Raw genomic sequence first — 26,095 nt, forward strand, 5'->3', positions numbered from 1 at the left:
ATATATAAAGTAAATGAATGTTAAGCTGACCTGGTGAGTGTAATTTTCCTAATCATATTAGTTAAGATATTTTTTGCATCCCCTGAAAAGTTTTACAATTTAGATTTAAATAATTTTGACAGTCGATACCTCATATAATTTTTTGTACTAAAAATATAAAATAATAACTACAGAAAACTTAAATACATTTCGGAAGGAATGTTATAAGGATTCAGAGGAGTAATTATAAATAAATGAACAATTATTGGTGTTATTAATTTCATTTAATATTAACTTTGGCTAATTCATGTTCGATGACACACATAACCAAAATTGTGGAAGTTAAATATTTCATTAAAAGTTATGTAAGCTCTGATTTGACATAAACCTTAATATGTAGTTGAGCTGTGCAGGAGTCGTCCTGCGACTGATTCAGAAAAGTCATGCTTTAAAACTATGGCTCACTCCTCTATCGGGTAAGCCTCATTCGTTAAATGAAATATCTTAATTTAAAATATTGTGAATAATTACTGTTCAGACGCAGTGTGAATTTTAAACCTAAAACTATTTATTAATCAACAACATTTTGATACGTATTGGTATATTATTTTGTTCACGCCTTCCTTACAATAATAAAAATCTTCAATTTATAACAAGTCTACATTAAATAAATTAAAATTAGTTACAAACAGAACAACCGCTAACTGAGATGAATACTAAATACTTAATTACAACTGCCATATAAAATAAAATAGGCCAAACAATTAAAGCATCAATGATATATTATTAAAATAAATTTGACAAGAAATAGAATCATTTATCGTTCAGTAGACCTGGGATTTAAAAACTGGGAGGCCTTGAAGCAAATTTTTATGACATTTAAAAAATAGCCAAAAAATTGGTTTGTATATAAAAAAAAATTAATAACCAAGTTGACAAAATATATATATATATATTAGTATGAAAGAAGTCCACTTCAAGACCTTGGAATCCCTTGATATAGAATATACAAAACATGCGCAGAAAGGAATGGTATAACAATATAATATAATTTATTTTTATCAAACAATATAATAAAAATGAGATTGACATTAAAATATTCAAAAGAATAAATATTTCGTTTTATCAAAAGGCTCATTTGAGCCTATACAAATTAGTTGTCATTAAAATAATAAAAATTCAGCTCGTGAATAAAACAAGTAAAAAAGCAGTGACTAAATTTGTTAGAAATAACAGAAAATTTGAAATATAATAATATATTATTATAATTAATAATATACTATCAACAACGATATTTAATGGTGTTTGTTGTTGATAAAATTTTCAGTTAATAATTAAAAAAATTTATCCAAAAAAAAACAATAATGTAATTATAATATTTCAAAATGAATCAATCCTCTTGTAAGATCACTTTGTAAACACTAAACAAGATTTCTTATTTTTAAAATAGCAACGAAAAAAAAAATCTAGTATTTAGGTTAATAATCAAATTATAATGAATAATACAGTAGCATATTGATTCAACAATTACTATTTTTCTAAAAATTATATCAACATAAAGATTACAAATTTTTGTTGTGTAAGAGTTACAAACCATGGCACTTATTAACTATGGATTTATTTTTAAAACGCTCTACAATATTAATTATGTAACTGAAACATTATGAAAGTTCTAATAAAACTTCTAAATTCGATAAACATGAAAACTGACTGACTCAATTTTTTTTTCTATTGGTAAATAATAGTTTTGATGGAACGGCATTAAAAGGATAAAAAAACATGTCAAATGTCTTAAAAAGGATAAAATTTGAGTAGGCCAGTTTTTCTCATCAATAGAAACCTAAAACTTGTTATAAACAGGAAAGTACTCAATGTTCATTATTGGTCTATATTCTTAATCGGACTATAAAATGTGATATACATATTATAAGTCGCTGCACTCAATTTCAACCCAGGTTGCATTAATTCAATGTGCAAGCTGAAGCTATCGAAGCTACTCGTTTGAAAACGATAAATTGTCTCTAACATATTTATTGAATGTGATGCTTTTTTTTTTTTTCTAGTTAAAACCACTTCACAAACCTAAATCACGATTTCTTTAATCAAGGACAACAGTTTAGGCCTCCTTTACTAAAGATAAATTTATGAATGGAATATCCTGTTTGTTTGTTACTAAAAAACAAAAAAAAAATTAGGCCATTTAAATAAAATTGACATTTTTAAAAATGTAGATAATATTGAAAAATATATCTTGGAACCAAGCTGGATTACGTTTATTTTTTATTTAATAAAGAAATAAATTATATGAGATATTATCGTACAAGAGCCTGAAAAAAAGTGCACTGTTTGAGGATAAAATAATGGTTTTTGATATTCTGTAGATGAAGTCTTAAGCAAGACTTTCAATCACTATAATGTGATTATTAATAAACAGGTTTTGATTAACCCGGAAAATTTGACTCTAATAGGTACAATAGAACCCTTCTTAACCGCCCACACATTACAGATTAACTTGGTCTAGTAAGAAAAAAAAAATAGAAAATATAAATGAATACTCTAATAATAATGGAAAGATTATAAATTTAAAAATTCTGTAAATGTTGAAAAATGAAAGATAACACATTTGGACATACGTAATCTTTTTCTATGTTTTGAAATTCATAATCTAAATCTACAAATAACATACATCACAAAATTCTAGGGGTATTCATGATCTTCAGTTTAACATGTTTAAGTGTGTTAAATAGAGAAATATTTCCATCTTTTAGCATGTTAAAACGATATAACATACAACATGGTTGAGAGTCTGTTCAAAGGTTAATAAGTTAATAGAGAGTCTGTTAGTAGGAGTACGACGTCACGCAATAGACCAGCTGAGCTCCACACCATTTTGAAAGGTTAGTTGCTCGTAGTTCGTGTCGTTTTTGTATTGCATGTTTTTAAATCTCAAATATAGTGATGGACAGAAATAACAAAAAATTAATGGGAAACTAGGAGAGGAAATAAGTGAGGAGGAGGAAAGATGGCGTGACAAAGCTGTTCAATTTCATTATTTCATAAAAATTACAAGATTACAATTCAAGTTACCCAGTGCATTTAACATGTAACATGAATTTTAAACTAGGCTGCTCACAACTCTATACTACATTTAGCATGTTAAAACTTTTTAAGTTTAATACATCATGAATACCTCAGATTAACAGGCCAAAACAGAACCCATCTATGGTCCCTGAGCTCAGATGGCCGGTGAACAGGGGTTCGACTATTATTGAAATTTCTGTGTCTATATCAATTTAACTCTAATTAAAAAAGTAATATTCTCAACATTTTAAAACAGCAATAAAGTTGCAGTATTGTACTTTCTCATATGATAGAACTCGTCCTTCGGTTATTTTAAAATACTCCTTCCAGGAAGTATGAATGTGCATACATATGTACATAAACAGATCATAAATATATTAAGTACTAAAATAATTAGCATGAGGAAAACGATCGATTTTAGCTCAATGATGTCAAGATGGTATTACATACCAATTTATTGAGCATTACTTGTACGCATATATATATAATGATCTATCTGATAATAATTTACACTTAAAAACTATTGTACAATGTCACCATCCTTTCTCTAGTAACGAAATATAATAAATTATTCGTTTTAAAATAGAAGTTATACGAAGGAAGACATAACTATCATCATAAAATAAAGATAATTTAAAATATTTAGGCTTGATAAATGTTCGAAACCTAACATATACAACAAAGTTAGGAGTGTGTTAGTATGTTGTAGGCAACTAGATAATGGTGTGCCTAGGCACATTTCAAGACACTCAGCCAAAAAGCTTTTCAAAGCAGGAATGACAATATGGCTTATCATTCTGTTCTTTGAATGTGCCTTTGTTAAGTTGTTTTAGGCAGAAGGCACAGACGAAATGTTCTGGGTGGAACTTCTTAAACATGGCTGTTATACAGCGACCTGTAAAACATAAGAAAGGATTATTAATTCATGTAATACTTTTTGAATTGAAAAATAAATTTAGGGAAAGTTTAAAAAAAAAAATCTTAAGCCTTATTAATTACACTACAATCATTTTTCTTTTAGTTTTGCTCTTTGTTTTGCATTTCAGAAGTTAATTTGCCTATTACCAACCCAGACTCAAACCCACCCATGATCCAAACCCAACACTACCATGGCCCATCATTGGCCTGCAGACCATGTTTCATAATGAAAGCTATTAGTATTAGTTGATAGTACAAGTGTAGAAACTAGTGTGGTTATAATACTAATACTTATTTTTTCATGATAGGGAGGACTATTAGTGATATTACAGGAATTTAAAAATGCTAAAGTATAAGTTACTATTGGACAAGTCTGTGTAATTGAATTAAGATAAATTGACAAGACTAATAGTATTAGTTTGTACTTCATTATGAAACAGGGCCCAGTTGCATACTTGCACAAGTGAAGGAAAAGGACATCTGTATATATTTTAATTATTTATCATTTTAATTGAAGAAGATGTTCAGGGGTTGCGTCAGGAAAAAAACACAAATAAACAAAATTATTTATTCATGGTGACGTTTTGACCTGAGTTTCAGGTCTTCATTAGGGAGCTTGCAGCAAAGATAATGGCTAAACTCAAAGTCGAAACGTCGGCACGAACAAATAATTTTTGTTTATTTGTGTTTTTTTTTTTTCTGACTGTACACCTCGACCATCTTCTCCAATTATTAATCTACAACTCATTATTTATCACTTTTATCAGAGTTTAACATTTTTTTTAAAGTGCAAGTTTTTGAATTCCTATAGTAAAAAGAATTATTCAGAAAAAGAAATATTGATCAGCAGCCGTATAGAACTAGTTAAGAAATATGTAATATATTACCCTATATTTGAATTACCTGTGATAGGCTTGTGACAACCTGCACACAAGGAACCTCTTTTGGCGTGATAATGGGTTTCACAATACGGTAGACCTTCATGGTCGAAGAAAGATCCCCCATGGAACGGCTGTCTGCAGTCCTACCAACAAAAGAAAGTGTTCTTACTATAACTTGTGATACATTAAAAATTAATTAACAACCACTTCATCTATGAAAAATTAAAAAGGTTCAACCAAAGCTCAATCACATAAAAATATAGACTATCAGCAAGTAAAAATTATTTTAGAGATATAAATAATTAGCTATAATCCTACAACTAAGTTCTAAAGGGTTTTATTTGTAAAAACTTTATTATATTTCTTTTAAGAAATCCATTTTGTTTATTGTAAATGTATGTTAATTATAAATATTCTTATTTGTCCAGATGTTATAAAGAATAAAGTAGTGGATAAAGGGTGTAAATGGATTCCTGAAAAGAAAAGAAATATAATAAAATTAAAACTTTATAGAAATTAATAATTAAAACATTTACATGTAGGCAAAAAAAAACACACAAACATTCCAAAGTTCCTTTTTGTTACTTCGAGTAAAATAGACATATTTCATTAAAACAAAAAAATTTTTAGAGAAGGATTCATTAAATATAATTAGGCATAATAGATTTTGAAATCTTCCTGTATTCTTAAGAATTTCAATATTTGTTTTAAACCAAATTAAATGGCAATTTAATTAATAATGATGATGACTATTTATTGTATAAAAATTTCTTTAATACATTCAGAAAAAAATAACATAAAGTCATTCATAATAACAAAGGACTCGGATTTAAATCATGGCCCTAGTTCCTTGTATATACTGACAACTAAAAGAAGATAGATTAGTACCCCTATTATGAAAGGTCCCTAAAGATAAAAATACCACTATAAATAAAAAAAAATAAAAAAATGGTTCATTAGATATGGAAAAATATTTTAATAGAGAAATTACCAACAAATGGAAAACCACTAATAACGTTAAGTTTTAAGTTACAGATATTGTAATTGTCCAATAAGGGTAAATGAAATACGTGGCAAAATGTTGAACTATTGATAGACTGCATTTAATTAAACCTTTAAACATTATTTTATTCAGAATGTAAAAAACGGGAAATGGAGAGACATAAGAGAAAGTAAGGGATTTGTTCTAAAAACTATTTAGAACTGATGATTTATAAATTTTAATATTAGTAAAGATATATGACATGGGATTTTCATAAAGTGAAGGGGTAACATAATGGATCGTAATCTTTATTTGTGTTGTACAATTAGAGAGAGCCTACTGTACTAAAACAGATTTTATAAATAAGGCTGGTTCAACTCAGAGTTAGGCTCAACTTCATGTCACCAGGGAATACAGATCAACTTCTGTACCTCTTGATCTCTTCCAGTGAGAAGAATTGATGAAGTGTAATTACAAGAGGAGAGGCTCGACAGGATCTTCAGAAAATATGGAAGGGTACATTTAAGGAATGAACTCAATGGGGGAGGGGGGTAATGAACCTGAAAGGAAGAAATTTAAATCTGAGAAAATACTTCCTAACCACAAACCTCTTGGGTACACATAAAATGAGTCATCCCGGACGGTTGGGTTTTACGATCCCTCAGGGAGCATGGGAGCAATGGGAAGGTGAGGCAACTACAAAGCCTTGGCTAGTATTTCCAATACCCCCCCAAACTGTGAAGCATTTGGTTATCAACTGTAATGCAGTTGATCTCTCAATGACATTACAGGCCTCAGGACATTAAAACCTCAGGATTTTATATCTCCTGAGGAGAAGTTTCCTAGGTTAGTGAGTGAGAACTTCCTCTTGTTCAAAGAATTCAAGATGGCTGGAAGATGGAGAAGGGTCAAGCCTAAAACAACCTTGAAGCCTGAAGGATAAGAAGGGGAGCAGTGCCTAGAAGATGTAAGGCGCCAACGACCAAGTATTGAAGCAGAACAAGGTTTCAGCACATTTCTTGCTGCAATTGTTTTACTTGCAGAAATATATTGGTGAGCAGTTATGTAACTTTTCATAATACCAAACGTCTGTATTGCTCAAAAGACCAGAAAGGATGGAAAATTAAAATACAACGTAGCTCAAGCAGCAAAATAAATAAATGCATTTATTATCTAATTTTGATAGAGGAATAAGAGAGCAAAAGACTTCTAAGTATAGAATAGAAATTATTCTATAAAACAGAAATTGTTACTATCTAGAGGTCAATATGTGAGCAGGTCATCGTTGGTACTTTCATATCCAATATTCTAATAATTATAACTAGAAATAAACACTGATTACATTTTTTGAAGTAGAATTGAAGAAGTTGGCAACTTATAATATTATCTGCCTTTCCCATAGGCAAAGTAAGCTAATCAATTATACTCCAGTCCTAGTATGTAGATTAAGGGGGGGGGGGTGGAAAAATCGTTTAGTTGTTTACATAAATACATCAATCAGAAATTATATAAAAGTAGGAATGAAAAAAATAAGTAGATATCAAAACAGAAAATGATATTATTCACAATCCAAAATCCCAAAATTTTAAAGATCAACTGTATCATCATACAAAATGACTTTTTTTGATATGACAAGAAAAAAACAAGCATCACTTGAAAGATATGATACCTAAATAATCAAGTTAATGTACAGAAAAATAGGCAGGTCGATGCTATCAGTTTATATATATTTTTAGACCAGTTATATAATTTCTTTAACCAAGCAGGGAATCAATTACACAGACTATGTGTTTTACATTAACCCCTTGGGAAGACATTCTTGTTGCTACCGGGGTTCGAACCCACACCTCCATGAGAGGCAGCAGCCCAGTGACCCATTAATCCATTGACCTTGAGACTAGATAGAAAAAAAAAGACTCATTTTGAATCCGAAATGAAAACATGAGAATGAACTCCTGATTTATTTTTTTCGGAGAGTAGTTGAATGAAGATGAGCTTTTAATGGAAGAACTGAATCAAGACAGGCCTTTGGGTAAAAGTGTACCAATAAGGTTCAAAGTGTACCAATAAGGTTTAAAACAATTTTTTTTTCTATTTAAAATTATAAATCTTATACCAACAATTGATATCAGGATAACATCTGATTTGGCAGGAAAGAGCTACATCTTTAACAATGGACTATTGTATTCCATTTCCTAATCATTTACAACAAAAAGTAACAGCATGACTTTGAAGTCACAGCTAATTAGTTTTAATTATTATGTTAACAGGTGAAAAAGGAATCCTTTAATTTGGGACCTGACCTTGGCCAAAAATCAGTTTTAATCTATAAATATCATTTAGTACAATAACTGCTCTCTTCAGTCGACAAGCCCAAACACAAACACAGATCTAGATAGCAGTGTTCATTTAGGTCAAAAGTCGAGCTCAGTTTTTCTAAAAGAGAAATGGCACCGACCCAACTTCTAATTTTGATCTTTAGATAGCTCACTAGATGAGCTGTGTGTATTTTCACTTATGACATATCAGCACCTGCTTCTGAAATATTTTAATTTTTGCAAAAATTATGGAAACCAAAATCTTAATTATTTCACCCATATTTAAAAAAATAAAAAATATGAGAAGAGAGAGAGAAAAGGATTTGAAGCAAAATGTTAAACAGTGGCAAATAGGAAAGAATAAAGGTTTTTATATGCCTTATAAATCAATTAATAAAAAAAAAGAAAAAGACGTTTATTTTCTATACAAATATAAATACAGAGTTGATAGGATGATGGTTATGATCCGCGTGCGTGGTTCTATAAGAAAGCATTTAATATAGAGGTATTAGTTTTTGCCGAATCTTCAGTCTTCTTCTTCCTCATCCACTCCGACACATTTCGGACAGACAGGCTTTCCTTCCATAGCGTAAAAGGTCTTCCCTGTGACGGCCTTCCGGCAATCCTTTAAGTACCATAGCAACATACATTTAAACATGTGAATAACAAGAAACATAAAGCTCCATTCACACCAAAACAAGCTATTTGTACATACAATATTTACATTTAGAAAAAAATATATAAACAATTAGTTGGATGATAAACATACCCTGCAGACGAAACAGTCTTGATGCCACTGCATCGAGAGGGCTGAAATATAATTTTCCATTATTGGGCGGGAGCAGCCTCCACATTTTGGAGCAAACATTTCGAAGTAGTCATCCCGACAATATGGCCGCCCATCTTTCTCATGGAAGCCCTCTTCCCCGAACTGTTTACCACACTGAGCACAGAAGAAATGTTCCGTATGCCACGTTTTCTCCAAGGCTGTGACACATTTCTAAAACCCCCAAAAAAGAAGTTTTTAAATAAATCAAATAATATTTAACCAAAAATGTTTTTTTTTTAAATGTAATAAAAAAGGAAATATGATATTGAAATTTTTTCGATGAAGTAAATTAATGAAAGTTAAGAATTAATTAATCTTAGGATTACATAAACCTCTTAAAAATTTTGTAAAAAGAACAAATTATTATTTTTCAGTAATAATATCAATTAATATAATTTTTGTTCAATACAAGTTAGAAAAATATTTCAAAATCAGTAATATACTTTGTCCCAAGAAAGAGTCTTGATGCCTAACAGCTCATGAAGGGCCTAGAGGGCAGATACTGGTAAATCTGTGCGACTTGTGACTTCACAATATTCTGAGGAGATAAAGTGTTCAACTATACTTTGAATATTAGATTTTTCCACAGACTAGTGTTAAATTTCAAGACTGATAGTATCAAGGAAGTGTATGCTAAACTCTAAAGGAAAAATTTATGTGTACCAAACCAAGACTTATACTGGATTCATTCACCTAAGTCAGCCAATACTCTACCCACTAGGTTACCTTGCTGCTCCTAAACATATAAATAAATAATAATAAAATAAAATAAATCTTTTTATCAGTTATAGCCATTACATCTAAGATAGGGCCATTGCAGTAGGCACAACGGGGGCTGAAGAGGTTGTGGTAGTCCGGCTCACAGTAGGGGTGGCCATCCCTCTCAAAGAAGTTCCTTGTACCCAGCTCCTGGTTGCAGTGTGTGCAGACAAAGTGTTCCGGGTGCCATGTCTTACCCAATGCTGTAATCACCTACAATGAAAGATATAGAATATAGAATTTATCAGTTCAGATAAAAAAATAAGTAGCGAAAAACTACCATCATAAAAGAAATACCTATTTACCTGACCAACAATGGGCTTGTCGCATGCTGAACAGCAGCCTTTCTGTGTCGTTGTGACTCCTTGCCTGGACATGTTCTCGGTGAGAGAGCCTAGCATACAATCTAGGGCAGCCTCTCGCTTCCTACCGCTGGATGACGGTTTGGCGTAAGTTGACTCCGCGAGAGATGGGGGAGGATGATGTGATGATACCTGCAATTAGGATCGGTTAATAACACCAGAAGAAAGTTGAAACAGTCAATATTGGCTTGATTCCAAAGCAAGTTGGAATCTGAACTAACAGATAAATTATTGTAATTTTTAATATTTCAGAGGGATAAATTTAGATCTTCATTCAAAAAAATAAAATAAAGAAGATATTATTGAAATCTAGTAAGTAAGAGACAAAAGTGTGAAAATCCTCAAATATCTGAAGAGGCTATAAATAGAGTGGGCTGCGGTGAGAAAGACATCACAGACAATTTTAGCTTGAAACAAGACATTTTTAACTGAAAACCAACAATAAGAGAGAGAATGGTGGCAAATGTACCTTATATTATTTATTATTGTTCTTCCATCTAATATTTGAAATAATTTATAAAAATTAAAAGTTTATTGAGAATAAAAAAGGGGGAAAGATTTATTTTTAAAAACAAAAATTAATAATTCAAGAGTAAAAAACTATAATTAAATATAAAGACCGAAAATTGAATTTTTCATAAAGAAACCTAATATCTTTTAATTAACATTTACTAGCAATTTAAATATCCATCTTAAGCAACTTTTAGATTTTTAATGTAAAAAAATATAGTAATATGAATAATTTTTGATATTTTTAAAGATAAAAAAACTAAGCGATTGGAATAAAAAAAATAAAATAAACAAAAACCTAAAATGGAGTAAAACAATTTATATTAAATTACAGACTAACAAGTGATATAATACGATACTAACAAGACAGGAGATGAAGAGGGCGGACACTGAGCGCGGAGCTGGGGAGGCAGGAGCCAAAGTAGCGGGCCCCCCACCCCGCAGCAAAGGGGGGCGCACGGGGAGTCTATTCCTGGAGCAGGACCAAGTTTGGAACCACACCCTCGATGGCTATATTTGTGTGTCAGTCAGTCAGCAGGCAGGTGTACAATCAACTGCATCTCTGTCTGTGTGCTCGTCGTTCATAGTTACTATTAATATCAATCCGTAATGGGCTCTCTGTCTATATATGGGCTATATTTAGAGCCTAGGCTAATTTAGAACTGGGTTACTGCTTTTTATATCCTCTTATTTAGAATGGTTTACAGATATAACATCATTCATTTTTTTTTATTATTATTTTAAACATATTTGTGAAAAGTAAATAAATTTATCTATCAAGTAAATACAAATTTATTTAGAGTTTTAATATCATAATCTTAGAAATAGGTAAATTCCATCAAATCATTTTTTATGTCAAGTATTTATTATTCAGCCTACGTACAAGTACTGTTGTGAAAAAGTTTTCAATTTTAATAATAAAAAATAAAAATATAATTTTGTAACATATTACTGTCACATATACTGATGAAAAATTTAATTTTGCTTATTTAGTCTGAATCAATTAAAAACAAATAATCATTTATGATAATTTGTTCATGTCTGCAACATTAACTTTAGAGAACTAAATGAAATACATAAACAGAGAAAAATACATAATATAACATAAAAATAAAATTGGTAACATAATGATATTGATTTGATAACCATCGACCGATTTACTTATTTTTCAGTATAATTATGAACTAATCATTATAATTGTTAAGTATCTTAAACATGCCAAAATTGAAAGAGTTAACAAAATTAAAATAGACAGCGGGTTAAATTTTACCAAGCTCATTTGTTTGAGATGATATCATTCATTCACGAAGGTACAAATATTAAGTATGTTACTCAAAACATGTAATAATATAAGAAATCAATTTTTATCTTAATTATTGACTGTAGACAGCTCATGAAAAACTATTTCAAAGCATCATGTAATACAAAATATTTCTGGTTTAAGAAATGGGGATAATGGTGAATTAATAGAACAATTTTGTTTTATAGCTCATATTTATTAAAAAATAAAAGTATATTTCTTTTAAAATTCAGTAAGAATAATCAAAATATGTTTTTTATTCCAGCCTACAAGGCAATTAACGGAAACCATAATTCAGTAAAATGGTAATTTGTATAAAAATATAAAGATTTATTAAGATCCTGTTATAAAAACTTTTTGTAAATATCATACATAGATGATAGAAAAATAAAATAAAAAAAATTATTATCTGTTTTATTTATTTATTATTTTTAAAATAAAGATACCCAATCCCAGTGCTTCTTTACTCGCCCTACCCTAATCTAACTACCCTTTCCATTCAATGACTAGAGTTAAGACATACTTCATAGTAGCACAGGAGCATTTGCCAAAGTACAGTTCACACCGCTTTGTTTTGAAAAAATAAATTTAACACGCCTCCAGCATTTGAATAGGATAACCTTCAGCACAGGAAGGTAGTAGAGATTACCTAGTTCCCTCAATTAAACATATCAATGTACCTAAATAAAACTAAATAAGTATTTTTCTATTTGAAATGACAAAGTAAAATATTTTAAATTGTAGGCTGTAAATTTTGTATAAGGGCTCGTTACATGTGAGGTTGAAATAATCTGTACTTTTGCAATCTTTAATCTCATATTCAAATTATATTATTTATTAATATTTATCGTGTATAGAAGGCAGTTGTTGACTGTGATGACTGTAAATTTATTGGTCCCTCTCTGTTTGAGCTGTCAACGGTTTATTTATTTTTTATGCTTTTTTACTAAACATATCTTTGCTTCTAGCCTTGATGGATACCTATCATGTTGGTCAAAACATAAACAAATAATAAACTAAAAATATTGTATTTTGGTCAACACTTGATTGATCATAACAAGATTTTCCTTAATAAGAAAATATTAGGTCATGATTCTTAAATTACATTTAGAAGGCATACAAATTTTCACAGTCTATTCTTCTTCATTAATTCATTTTTTGGTTATAACATACAAAACAATACAATTTAAACCTGGTCGAAAATTAAAATCGTTAATTTATATTCTTTGTTTTTTTTTTTGTTTTTTAATTTGATATTATTACTAGTCAATATCAATATTAATATTAGTCAGGTTAAAGATTAAAACATATCACCAAGAAATCAATATTACTTTTGAATTTTTTAAAATTAAAATTCTTCATACACTTCTAGAGTTAACATACTACTTTAAGCATTTCATCACATTTTTTTTATGTATATAAACAAAATATTAAAAAGTAAGTTGGATTAAAAGATTTATCATAATAAAATTTATGATAAACTTTCTTGATACTAGGAGCAATAATCAGGGGTTAATCCTAATCTTGGCTTGAGGACATGTGTCACTCACTATAAGAATTATATATGATCTAGAATGGATAGTTTGAATCTTCATCTAATAGATGATACTACAGTTGTCAGAAAAAAAAACATTTATTTGTATGTGAAAAATTAAGTTAATGCTAATATAGGTCTAAAGAAATCAGCCAAATTGGAAAAATAAGATAAATTCAGAGCATTGTTTAAATATATTTTTGTCTCATATTTTAATTTAAAAAGTAAAAAAAAAAAAATAGTTCTTGTATTTTTTATACTTCATAAAACCTATTGAGAACAAAAATTGATGCCAAATTTAATTTTTTTTTTTAAAATAAATAATTTAATTTCTATCCATTTTAGTCTCAACACATTTTATTTTTCTTATAAGTCCGACGTTTCGGGCAATCCAGCCATCCTCAGGGACAATCTTAATACAATTTTGGAATTATATTATTTGATAACTCAATTCCATGCAGGCTATTCTCCCCAGGTCAAAACAACAATTCATTGGTCAATATTCACTTAAAACCAAAATTAAAATCATTTATCACAGTCACTATTCCTTAAAAACTTTATCACAACAATGCTTGTCTAAATAATGTAATTTTTAAAAAAATTACCAGTCTCAAGAAAGTGTTAAAATTATAAATTATTTTTTTTTTTTTAAAGTAAAACAATAAATTATAAAACAAATTCTTTTCTTAAAAATCTACATAAATGAATGAATCTATATGATTTTTTTCCCCCAAAAAAAACAGAAGTTTTTATTTTCTTATTGCCAAGGAGAAATGAGAAGTAATTTTATATTACTTACTTAATTATACCCCTAAGAATAATTACACTGTACATTTGAGAGTCAATTGTCTGGCTGAACATGTTTTAATTACTAAATAAAATAAAAGTGCTGAAGTTTCAAGCTTGATATTTATTTATAAGAAGTTATAAGATAAAAAAAAACAAAATAATTGACAATTTTTTATTGAAAAAAAAGTTAAAATATAAAAATAAAAAAAAAAAACATATTAAAAATATATCAATAATAAAAATATAAGAAGAGGGTTATACACTAGAACACGGTTTTAAGAAACATTAACAAGCAGCAAAAAGTATAATGCACTAAAATATTTATTATAATATGAAGGAGGTAGTCGGGGCGGAGGTAAAGAGGGAAAAAAAAAAAAAATCAAATATTTATTTGCCGACGTTTTTTCCTATTTTGCAGGTCTTCATCAGGGCTAAAAAATATATACAAAACAACTAAAAATATGTTTTTGAAAATAGACAGTAAGATGGCAATAAACTAAACTACTAACAAGTAACGACATCTTGACTGTAAATCATCTTTTTTAACGTTGTCGACATACTTTAGTTGCTTTGTGTTTTTTTTTTGCCAAGTGGGGCGAAACGTCAGCAAATAAATAATTAATAAGTATTTTTGTTCCTTCTACTACTTATACTTCATTTTCAGTTACGTTCAATCATTTATACATATAATTTATATAGATAGAATTTATCATCATCAACTAATCGTTACGAGGGTGATTTAAATTTCCAATATGTCACACGAGATATGAATATTCCGCACTAGAGCCGAATAGACAATGCACGTGATCACTTGGAGTTCTTTGGCGTCAGTAGCAAAATTATGATATGAATATAGTTAGAGCTGCCAAAGATGTCTTAACCTCTCCAAGGACAGAAGGGGTTTTACCACAGTACAACCCAACATCAATTGTTCTCTATGAGGTTGTAGGCAGATATTGTAAGTCTTTAATAACATTCAATTAAGAAACCTCACAAGAAAAAAAATATATATATAAAATTTCTTTTTTGTTTTAAAGAACCAAATATTTTCTGGATTGTGATTTACAAACATCGATCCCCGCCCAAAACATTTCTTCACCTTAAATGTTTTTTTCAATTTTTTTTTAATTCACATTCAGTTATATTCCACATCATCAACCCCAACCTGAATAAATCAACTACTTTATCAACGATTAATACACTTTTATTATCATTAAACATCAAATATTTTATGATAATAAAAATTATCAATCATAAAATTATCGATTCCTGTATACTAGACGTAAATCGATAGAAATTCCAAGATGCTCCCTTGCAGGACACCATAAGTTCCTGACCTTGATTCGCTAATAACTGACTAATAATAGACTTTACAACACTGACAATAGCATTTTATTTACAAACCAAGAGAATTCTTAACATTTCCCAACCTTAAGATCATTTCAGATCGATCGATATTCGATATCTAAAAATTAATTTTTAAACTTATTCATTTTTAATTTTTAAATTTAAAATCGTAGTTTCCGATTACTACAATACCAACTTGACAAACGCTCTAAACTTTCCACTCACTACAAAAAACTTATGCACTATGATAAGCACGCTTTGTATTTGGATATACGGAATTGAGCTTCGGGGTTTCACTAAATCATCAAATTCCTTCCGTATCCAATCCTAGACACTCCTTATTACGTCACAAATAAACTCATCCATGAAGACCTCAACATCCCATTCGTTGCATATTAGATCCGAAAAAGATATACCTCTTTTCATTCCAAAATGCTCACCAATGCAAACCCATTAGTTCTTAATCTCTCATCTTTAACAATCCCTGATAATCTGCTCATTGTCAATTTCGTATTTGACAAGTGCGGATCTTGTGGGGTGTCCCAAATCAATCGGCTTTACAAAAATAAGAAATATAGTAATTACCAAAAAATTATCTCCTCAAGAAGGTACTTCTTAAAAAGTAACTCAATTCATACACAAACTTCCAGCCAGAACTCGGAGTTGGGGAGCGGCCCTGAGTGACCCAGTGAGAAGGGAAATCCCTGTGGTAATTGACTTACTTAAAGGGTTTCTCAACTAGATCATGACTTGACGCCTTTATAAGCGAGAAGACTTATGGGGTTTTATTCCCAAAACACGTGTCCATCTCAACTGGATCGAAACTCAACATATTTTAACTATCCATCAAAAAGTGACAATATCTTAACCCACCGAATAATTTCTTTCATATTCATTATATATATATATTCTTTTTTATTTATTACCAGTTGATATAACAGATACAATTTTTTATAGAGATGTGAGTGTAGTTCCGTATAAAAGACACCCCTGACTATATACAACGTTATAATATAAATAAAATATATAATAATTCTAAATAAAAGAGAAAGTAAAGTAAATAACAAATTTACGACATTCGTAGACTTAACAAAACAAACAATTGCCCTAATCCTACTGTGTAAAAAAAAACAAGTTAATCTGAAAAAAAGGACGAAGAGAAAAAAAAAAAAAAATAGTGAGGTGTAGATAGTTAACCGTAGATTAATGATTGGAGAAGTTTGTCGGGGGGTGCGGTCAGCAAAGAACAACATAAATAAACAAAACCATATTTATTTATTTTATGCCGACGTTTCGACCTGAGTTTCAGGTCTTCATCAGGAGTTATGGCGTAGAAGGTAGGCCTGCAACTACTGAGTTGCGTATTTTTTCAAAAATCAAACATTTTATACGAACAACTATTTTGCGAATTTATTTTATCAAATATCATAAAAACTACTACTCCTACAAAGATAAACGTTATAAACTATTTTATAGTAAAGTTAACTAGCTTTAAATTGAGAGCCGACAGACACCTGTACGCCTTATGGTTTCTGAAATAAAGATTTTCATAAATCAAGCTTATCGCCTGAATAACTATTAATCAATTTATTTTAGCAAATATGAAAACTGCTATTCCTACGAAGGTAAAGGTCATAAAGTACTTTATAGTACATTAAACTAGCTTTAATTTGAGTGCCAAATTTACATCTATACGTCATATAGTTCCTGAGATATAGATTTCTCAAAATAAATTAACGAACTACTAATCATCTCGTACATTTTTAAAAAATGTTACTTTTTAAAAAGCTATATCTAGAGAACTATTGGACATAAATAGCTCTATTAGGGATAATATTTCATAAAATTTACTCTTCTTTAAATAATGTTCTCTTAGGTTTTCTATTGTTGTTGGTAGTTTTTAAGATATAGAGCTCCGTATGAAAAATGAGGTTTTGAAACAGCCGCTACTTTTTATTCCCTCAACGTATACTTGGCAGACTCATCAGTTTTGACTATTAATTATACATAGTTTTCATTAAAGTAATAAAAAATTGGGATGAAGTGACTACCTTTTTTTTTTCTCGGCAGTAAAATTTTTGTTGTTGATTGTTGCTTATAGGCGTAAAACTCTTTGGTCATCAACGCCTATGGCATGATAAAAGTAAAACATAAATAAATTTAAAAAAATAATTAAAAAAATTAATAAATAAATAAAAAAAAAATAATAATTTAAAAAAATCAAAGAGGAGTTATAATTTATAAAGAAGGCGATGTGCTTTTAAAAATTCAAATACTAATGTAATTTTAGCTTCCTCATCTGTGAGAGCTTCTGATAAATTTGGGGTCAGTCCTATCCTGTTTATTATTGGCAAATAGTGAGTACACTCTTCAAAAATATGTCTAATCGTAAGAATGGACTGACAACATTTGCACGATGGAGGTGGCAGTTTTCTGATCAGGTGAGAGTTCGTGAGGAGAGTATGACCTATTCTCAAGCGGGCCAGAGCAACCTCCTCCCTGCGGCTGTTGCGGTAGGATGTCGACCATGGTTTTACTGATCGTTTTATTTCTTTTAATTTACTCGGAGAGCTTTCATCCCACTTGGCCTGCCATTTTTTTCTGCATATTTTTGTGAATAAGTGACAGATGTAGCATTGTTACAGGTTGTTTTAGAGTCCAAGGTGGGTTCTGAATTTCAGGGTTCATTATCGGAATCGTTTTTAGTGTAGAGATAGCCGGAGTGATTCTTTCTGCCAGAGGGAGTGTTGGGTTTCGCTTCTGCCGAAAACCTATGGAGACTTTAGATCGAAAAATATATTTATAAGTCGGATGATTTGTTTGTTCAAATAATTTGGAATAATATCTAATAATAATAATTGCAATAATATCTATCACAATCGGATGAACGCATATTACGAACAAATATACATTTTTATATATTAGATTAAAACATATCATCATTGTTTTGTTATTGATAACCATTGATGTTCATTTTAAAAAGTAACCTCATAATATACACATTAAAAAGCATTTTTCGTATGGTTAATATTGAGAAAACGAAAATTACGTTCCTTCAGGATAAAGAACTTGTAGGTTTGTTGGTAATTTGTATATAAATACCAACTCTTTATAATCTTGATGAACATATATTGATATAACATAATATAATAACGATACACAATAATAATTCACATGACTTAAGACTGTTGGATAACCATACTGGGCAGGTTACCCAGCACTCAGTGTTGCTAGACACCCTACAAACTTTTACCCAAAATAAAAGTATGTTCAAACGACCATGAAATGAATTTTTATTTTGGTTTAAAACATATATATATATATATATATATATATAGGATATACTAGAAAGCGAATATAAAATATTTTAGGTAAGAAATAAATAAGAATTAATTTTGTTTAATAAACACGTGTGTTATAATTATTTTATTTTATAAGAAGAGGTGATACTATAATTAACAAATACTGATTCATTTAAGAGTGAAATAGTTTACCAGGTTATAGTATTCAGTGATGTAATATCTGGTCGAGTGAGCTATGATAAGAGCAACTGTTCGAACCTTCAGATTCCTTAAATCTTACCATAATCATTATTACTTACACCTTACCTCATTGTTTTCGTTTACATCGACAATTGTGTTTTGGTTTTCATCAATGTTTGTATTTTGATTTTCATTATTTAATGTTATATTAATTTCATTACTTTTTTTATTTTCGGGTTCTTTGTCATTCTTATTTTTGTCTTTCTCATTTTTATCTTTTTTATTCAAGTCCATATTGAGATTAGATTTCGATCGTCTTAAATTATTTCTTTCCCCATGTCTACATGATCTTAGATAGACGTGAGCAGTCATATGGACGTGAAGATAGGTTCAGAACCACAGCTGTTCGTAAATCAGGTAGATGTTGGGCACACCATCGAGGACACCCTTGTTACCACCTATCCTGTACTACCAAGGAAGTTTATCAATCGCCTAAGTGTCCGTGTATATGTTAACTATGGAAAAAATCTTGGAAGAGATAGTAGCATGTGTCAAAATTGGTACCGATTCGAACGTCCAAGACCAACTTCAACCACATACGGTAAAATATATTAACAGTAATATATACAAAATAATTTTATCGAGAGAGAGAGAAATACTTTGTTCATCTATGCTGCCTAAATACATCAGGTTGCTATCTCACACAGCATACTTATCAATCCGTAATCGGACATAGATAAATTACACATACATGGTATATAAGATATAAAGAAAACAATTTTTCCCCCCTACAGTTTCCTTTTAAAATCAATTTCTGTTTATACACCAAATAAAAATGTTTCAATTCATTCCTTTTTTCTTTCTCATTTCTGCTCCTCCAATTTCACTTTTTCACAATTTTTTAATTCACCCGATCAACAAATTAGCCCTCCGGAATTCACCCTCCTAGATCCTCTTCAGTGACCCGCTAAACAAATTCAATATTAGACGGGAATATGAGATCAGACCATCATTCATAGTCACAGCAGTAGATCAGTTTACCAAAAACAAACAAATAGATACATTTTACGAGAATAAGACTAACACATAGATTCAAAGGAAAATATAATAAAAAGCCGGTAACAGGAAACACTTGAATGGATAAATAAGTTTAAAAAAAAAAAAAATAATAGTACTAATAAAATAAAATAAAATAATTTAATGAATAAATAAGTTAAAACACACAAACTCCTTAACCATCCTAACCCATTAATTCTTAATCTTTCATCCTTAACAATCCCTGATAATCCTCCGAGGCGTCTGAAAAGAAGATGGCCACGGGACCTTCTAATTTAAATTAATGTTTGAAGTACCACCAATGGGTGGTTCCTTCCCAAGATTTTCAAGTGTATATGAAACATACTACATATTTACCTATTGTATTATTTCGTACAGTTGTAAATTACATTAAATAAATAATTAAAAAAAAAAAAAGTTGCAAATGTGAATGAAGGAAGGAAGAAGAAAAGAGTTTTATAAAAGATTTAAATCTAGGAAAAAATTATTTAGAAAAGGTTATATCGGACAAAGGCAATAAGCCTGAATTTTTAAGATTTGAAAAAGGAAATGACATCAATATGAAGGTATCCTCGAGAATGACCTGAGGGTCGAAACGTTGGAAAAGTTGTAAAGAATAAAGTTGAGAGAAAAAAAGGATCAAATTTGTTTTAAATTAAGAATAAACTAAACCACTCTCAAACAAGAATATATAAAATAATTAATCTAATAATATTTTAGCTAATCCGCGAGATATGTTGGATACTTTTAAGAAAAACGACGCCAAGAATAAAACTTAATATCATTCTACCGTATTACCTATGGAATTACGCCCAATTCAAAATAAAATCAAAACTTTTTTTTTTATAAATGTGCTGTCATGAAAGCAGCGATATGTCCCATGTTTCTGACGTCATCGATCGACAAATGTCTCCTAGGAAACGGTCGACGAGACAAAAATTGGATTTAAATTTATTTTTCCATACAGGTATTATAGTGAGTTTTAGTGAAGAGTCCAGATAGAAGAACTCTTTCTTAAGGCTACTCCAAGTTTTACAATAATCACGCAAGTATTAGTTTTTAAATTTTCTTTTTTCTTTAAAAGGTATTTTGTAATCTATATTATAACTAAGATTTTACGTGTGTATATATCTTTTATAGTTTTTTTGGGGGTTTGGGCCTGACACATGGGAGAACCAGACTTCCCTACTACTAAGATTTTAGGTAGATTAATTGGTAAATATTTTAGTATTCCTCTTAATATTGTTTCAAATCTTTGATTTATTTCGATAGCTTATTTTAATTGTTTTAATATTTTGTTTAAATTTATAATAAATATAGTTGCTACTTAGGAGTGGAAAGGCACTGGGTAACGAACTCGAAGGACTTCCTTATAAGTTGTAGCGGTTCAGATTATTTTTTTTTTAAATCATAGTTACTAATTTTGGGTATGACTATCGAGTTAGGTTATATGGTGGATATATCACCAAAGATGTTGTAAGTAAAATCAATGAGAATTATTAAATAAAACACTTCAACCGAATCAAATCTAAAACCTGACAAAACTAATATTTCAGAATACATTGACTATTACTCATTGACAGTACCAACCAACCACTACCCTCTTACGATAACCTAACAAAAGGACTAAAGTGCTTGCCAAAGCACAGGGTCGACCCCCTATGGAGGGTCAACGGCCTTCTTCGCTAATAGCAATTTATCACGGACGTTAAAAAGGCTCCTAGAGACATAAATTTATCAAGGGTGCACAACCTCTGCCAAAAAACTACAGCGAAAATAGACGATCACAAAAAATCTACTGATGAACAGCTTGTTTCATTTAAATTGTTTACATCTTCATATAAATTGATTTTTTTCCCCCCCTAGCCTCTCGCAACTAACAAATATAAATTTTCCATACAGCATTATAACCATTAATGGTACATAAACAGTATCACCATGGTGACAAGTACTATTAGCCTGGACAAATCAGGCACTTAGCTTAGTATTACAAAAATAACTGAACTGTCTTCCACTGTTAAACGTTAATACATTATCTGCGTAAAACTCTGCGTTCGCATTTCAAGTTTGAGAAGGAGGGGGTGAACATAGTACAAATCGAATCTTTTATCAGTTTTGTTTTTTTTTATCTCGGAAATTTGAAAATAAAATACACGATTTTTACCACTCCCACCTCCCCCCTCCCCCTTCAGTCCAAACCCATGGAACTTCATCGTACGCAATGTACCGGCATTAATAAATACAAAACAGGTTACTGTTTTATTTTTTGAATGTTAGGACTTGTTTGGCTGGACTAATATTTGTTTTTTCTCGTCGGCGTAGGTCTTAGCAACCTCGAAACTGTAGCGGCGCTGGTTCCAATCCGACCAGGGGGTCAACTTTTATTTCTGTGATGGTCCTATAAAATGAAAATTTGAGTCCTATCATGGTTAGAAGCTGTTACTCTGTATATGAACCCTTCCTCCTACCCCAAATATGTCAGAAATCTCCTCCTTTGTACTCTCCCCCTACTAATCTGCCACGTCCCAGTTCCATCATAAAGTCCACGTTTCTGGCTTCATTTTTCCTTCCAGCTAACCTTCTTCCTCCACTATACTCCTTCCCCTAAAAGGTACAAGTAGCCGTACAGCATTAGTGTGTTCCCTAGTAACAAGAGTTTGTTAATCATCACGGATGTGGACTTGGCATAAGACGTCTACTTTACTCAAAAATGAAAAAAATCACGGAAAATCTGAGAAGTGCGTTCCCTCTTTTTTAGTTCATTTAATAGATGGGAATGACTGGATAAATAACAGAATTTAGGCTAAACATTACATGTACATATATAAATGGGGGTTTTAATGGGGTGGGTTGCCTAGGAAGGATGACCTTACAATATTTTTTATGTTATGAACTCCTTTGAGAAATTGTGACATGTACTAAATCGAACAATATACTCGCTTCAAGAGTCTGTTTAAAAGGTAAGATAAGTAAATTCGATTCAGCCGATATGACCGCTAACAAGAACTCTGATGATCCCCATAATCAGACAGGAGACTCAACCAATTTTCCGAATTCCAGGTGTATCCCTTTCCTTATTTCACTCTTATGATGCATTACAAGAGATTTTACCCATCCTTAGTGTTACTTACCCCCGTGTATCAAACCCTAAAGACCCATGGGACTTAGAAAAAAAAAAATAAGTAAGACTACCACGGAGAGCGGGTTTCATGTTGTTTGCCAATTTTAGCCACTTTTTTAATATTGCTCGATTTAAGTATTTTAAGTCTCCTCTTCGTAAACATTTCAAAAGTAATACAGGATCGTCGCTAAATGGTGGTTTTAGTGGGGCTGGTCACCCGGTATAGGAGGCTCATGGCTCACCACTCTCGGCCATCCACGGTCTCATCCTACGAATTAAGTTCCTGAACGATACACTCACATGTTACTGTTCACGCGAGTAGATTATAGTGCCTCTTATTTCAGACCATCTCGACTTTTTAATAAATCTGGTTCCGTTAACTGCTCTTCTCAAATATTATGCCGGTATTTACTATTACTCTTTTCAAAAACAGAAGATATCTTCATCAGTTCCTCCTTAAGAAATCGTGGACTTGATATCGGTCAAAGAGAGAGAAGAGGCGCACCTAACGGAACCAGGTCATGAGGATGATCCGCCCCTTTATAATTAACACATAACATATGGCGGAGTATTAATGTAACTGTTAATGACAGCGGGTAAACAAGGCGTGCGATAGTTATGGGCCCCAACTCTAGGCCAATGGCAGCTCACTGCCCTACATCGGCTAATGAGTTGGCTATAACCCAAGGACTCCACTGAGGGCTAGCTCTAAGGAAAATATGACCTCTTTGGAGCTCAATAATAATACGAAAACCATGGGTCCTGGACTTAGGGGTGACATAACCCTACTCTAAGCAAAAATGACGCTAAGGGGAGGGGATTAGGCCACGCCCCTTGAAGGCAACCTTACGTTTTAGTTTACGAGATTTCGCACAGTGATGTTATTATCTGTAATGCCGTTCATTTAACCTCAAATTAGAATAGAAATAGAAGTTTTAGTAAATGTTATTTCCAATAATTTAGTATATCTATAATGAAAATCTATTCAGCTGTTTAGCTATCATAATATCTCTGAATCTCCAGATATTTTTGCTTCTTTTTCTGTTCTATTCAGTCTCATTTCAATGTGAATGTTAAGGATCCCAAAGTAAATTTATTGTTCCAAAAAGTAAGAAATGTATATAAAATTGATTTAATTTGGTCAATTTTTAAATTAAAGCTTTCTAGAAAAAGTTAATAATAAAATAATTTATTTTGAAAAAAAAAAAACATTTAAATATAAAGTTTGATACAAAAAAAAAAATTGTTTCTGATATAATGGATAAAGTTGTCTATTAAAAAAATAAAAACAGCGAACATTTTCGTATTTTTATTTTTAATATTAGAAACTAGGAAGTGATAGTAACTAAAAAAACAACAAAATGTGAGCACACTTAGAGTAACTCTACTTTTTTTCTGTATTTTTTATCATCCCCCTGCCTAGCCGTTTCTGGCATACGGGATGGGGCAGCAACTCAAATATGGTGTACCGGATGCCACGCCTACGAAAGGAATAGACCACGCCTTCTGGTACCCTGGAAGCGTACCCCCTCCATTATACTCCTACATCCAAGTTCTGAACATCCCTTAACACACAGTCTCAAATAATTTTTATGCTCATGATTAATGAGTCAATATCGAAAAACTCAACTATATGAAAAGTCAAAATATTAAGAACTATTTTTTTTTTCGTTTAAACAGGTTATGCAGTAATAAAGAAATGTCAAACAGTAAAATAGTCCCTCAAAACATACAAATCTCTTTAGGTTAAAGTTAGTCATCGGCTGTGGCTTCTGGCAAAGGTAAACTAAACCACCGATTAATATTATAACACAATTATTAAAATGTTATCATACTATTTTGTTAAAGAGTAACACTTGTTATTTAAAATTTAGTGAAGCGAGTAGGTTGGTCAATGTACATGTCACAATCTCACAAGAGGAGAATATAACACAAAAAAAGGCCATCTTTCGCGTCCGAACTGCCCGCACTAGGACCCTCAGAGAGCGAAGTCCTATAAAGGAGACTTTAAGATAGTTTAAATTGAGCAATGCTTTAAAATCTCCTGAAATTGAAAAAAAAAACAACATGATCACTCCTCTTGTGAGATTGTGACATGTCGTTCATCGACTAATTATCTGTTTGAGAAGTTCTACGGTAACGCGAAACTTCTGAAGACATGGATGATATTTCAATACTCGTAACACAACCTTCACCAGCCACGAAGTACTATCATGAAAACCAACTGCAATAATGTAAGTGAGAGGAAGGAATCAACCATTGCACTGCTGGGCATTTGCGAGCGGTTGGTTCAAGTGGAGTAAGTGAAAATTAATAGAATACAATTTAAAATCTGAATTAATTCTACTAGTAGAACAACAACAAAAATAAGTAATAATCTAATAATCTTTATATCTCATAGTTCCTAAGATAAAGATTTCACACAATAAATTCATTATCTACTGAATTTCCAGTACGTTTTAGATAGCATAGAATGTTGCTTTTTAACTAACTGAATCTTGAGAACTATTGGGCGTAATTAGCTATGCTAAGGCAATTGTCTAAGTGTCTTATTATTTTTTTTAACATATATGTATATATAGTTGACCGTAAAAATTGATATAATAAGAATATGGTCAGGGTTGCGGTCAAAAGTGAAACAAAAATAGTTTACAACTATTTATTTCCCGACGTTTCGCCCCAATTTACTGGGCTTCATCAGGGCTAAAAAGATACAAAATGATACAATGATAAGAATAAAAATATAATAGCTTAATAATAATAATAAAATAGCTTTATGTTTTACGTATTTTTATAAAGAAATTTTTACTCTTGCCATTGTTACTTGGTTTTATTCTTATCATTGTA

The 26,095-nt window shown here is 30.7% G+C and overlaps 1 protein-coding gene and 1 long non-coding RNA gene across 6 annotated transcripts in view; one reads left to right on the plus strand and one right to left on the minus strand.

The window, feature by feature from the left end:
• Positions 1 to 248: 248 nt before the first annotated feature.
• LOC106681891 (leupaxin) overlaps positions 249 to 26,095 on the minus strand; it is a 208,802-nt gene continuing 182,955 nt past the window's right edge. For 4 of the 5 annotated variants that reach the window (XM_067049917.1, XM_067049918.1, XM_024362342.2 and 1 more), the window contains exons 6-10: positions 10,053 to 10,241; positions 9,787 to 9,960; positions 8,929 to 9,159; positions 4,882 to 5,002; positions 249 to 3,955 (exon numbers count right to left, since the gene is read on the minus strand). In XM_067049917.1, coding sequence (XP_066906018.1) covers positions 3,810 to 3,955; positions 4,882 to 5,002; positions 8,929 to 9,159; positions 9,787 to 9,960; positions 10,053 to 10,241 — 861 coding nt within the window. In that variant the 3' untranslated portion in view covers positions 249 to 3,809. Of the gene's footprint in view, positions 3,956 to 4,881; positions 5,003 to 8,553; positions 8,785 to 8,928; positions 9,160 to 9,786; positions 9,961 to 10,052; positions 10,242 to 26,095 lie in introns of those variants that run through there. The other variant, XM_014422469.3, reaches the window with a different exon arrangement.
• Positions 21,103 to 26,095, plus strand: part of LOC136796369 (uncharacterized) — a 35,576-nt gene continuing 30,583 nt past the window's right edge. The window contains exon 1 of the long non-coding RNA XR_010844078.1: positions 21,103 to 21,176. This is a non-coding gene — a long non-coding RNA (uncharacterized lncRNA). The remainder of the gene's footprint in view (positions 21,177 to 26,095) is intronic.

This window comes from Halyomorpha halys, unplaced genomic scaffold (assembly GCF_000696795.3).
Source record: "Halyomorpha halys isolate HHAL.00 unplaced genomic scaffold, Hhal_1.1 Scaffold21.1, whole genome shotgun sequence".
NCBI classification, from domain to species: domain Eukaryota; kingdom Metazoa; phylum Arthropoda; class Insecta; order Hemiptera; family Pentatomidae; genus Halyomorpha; species Halyomorpha halys.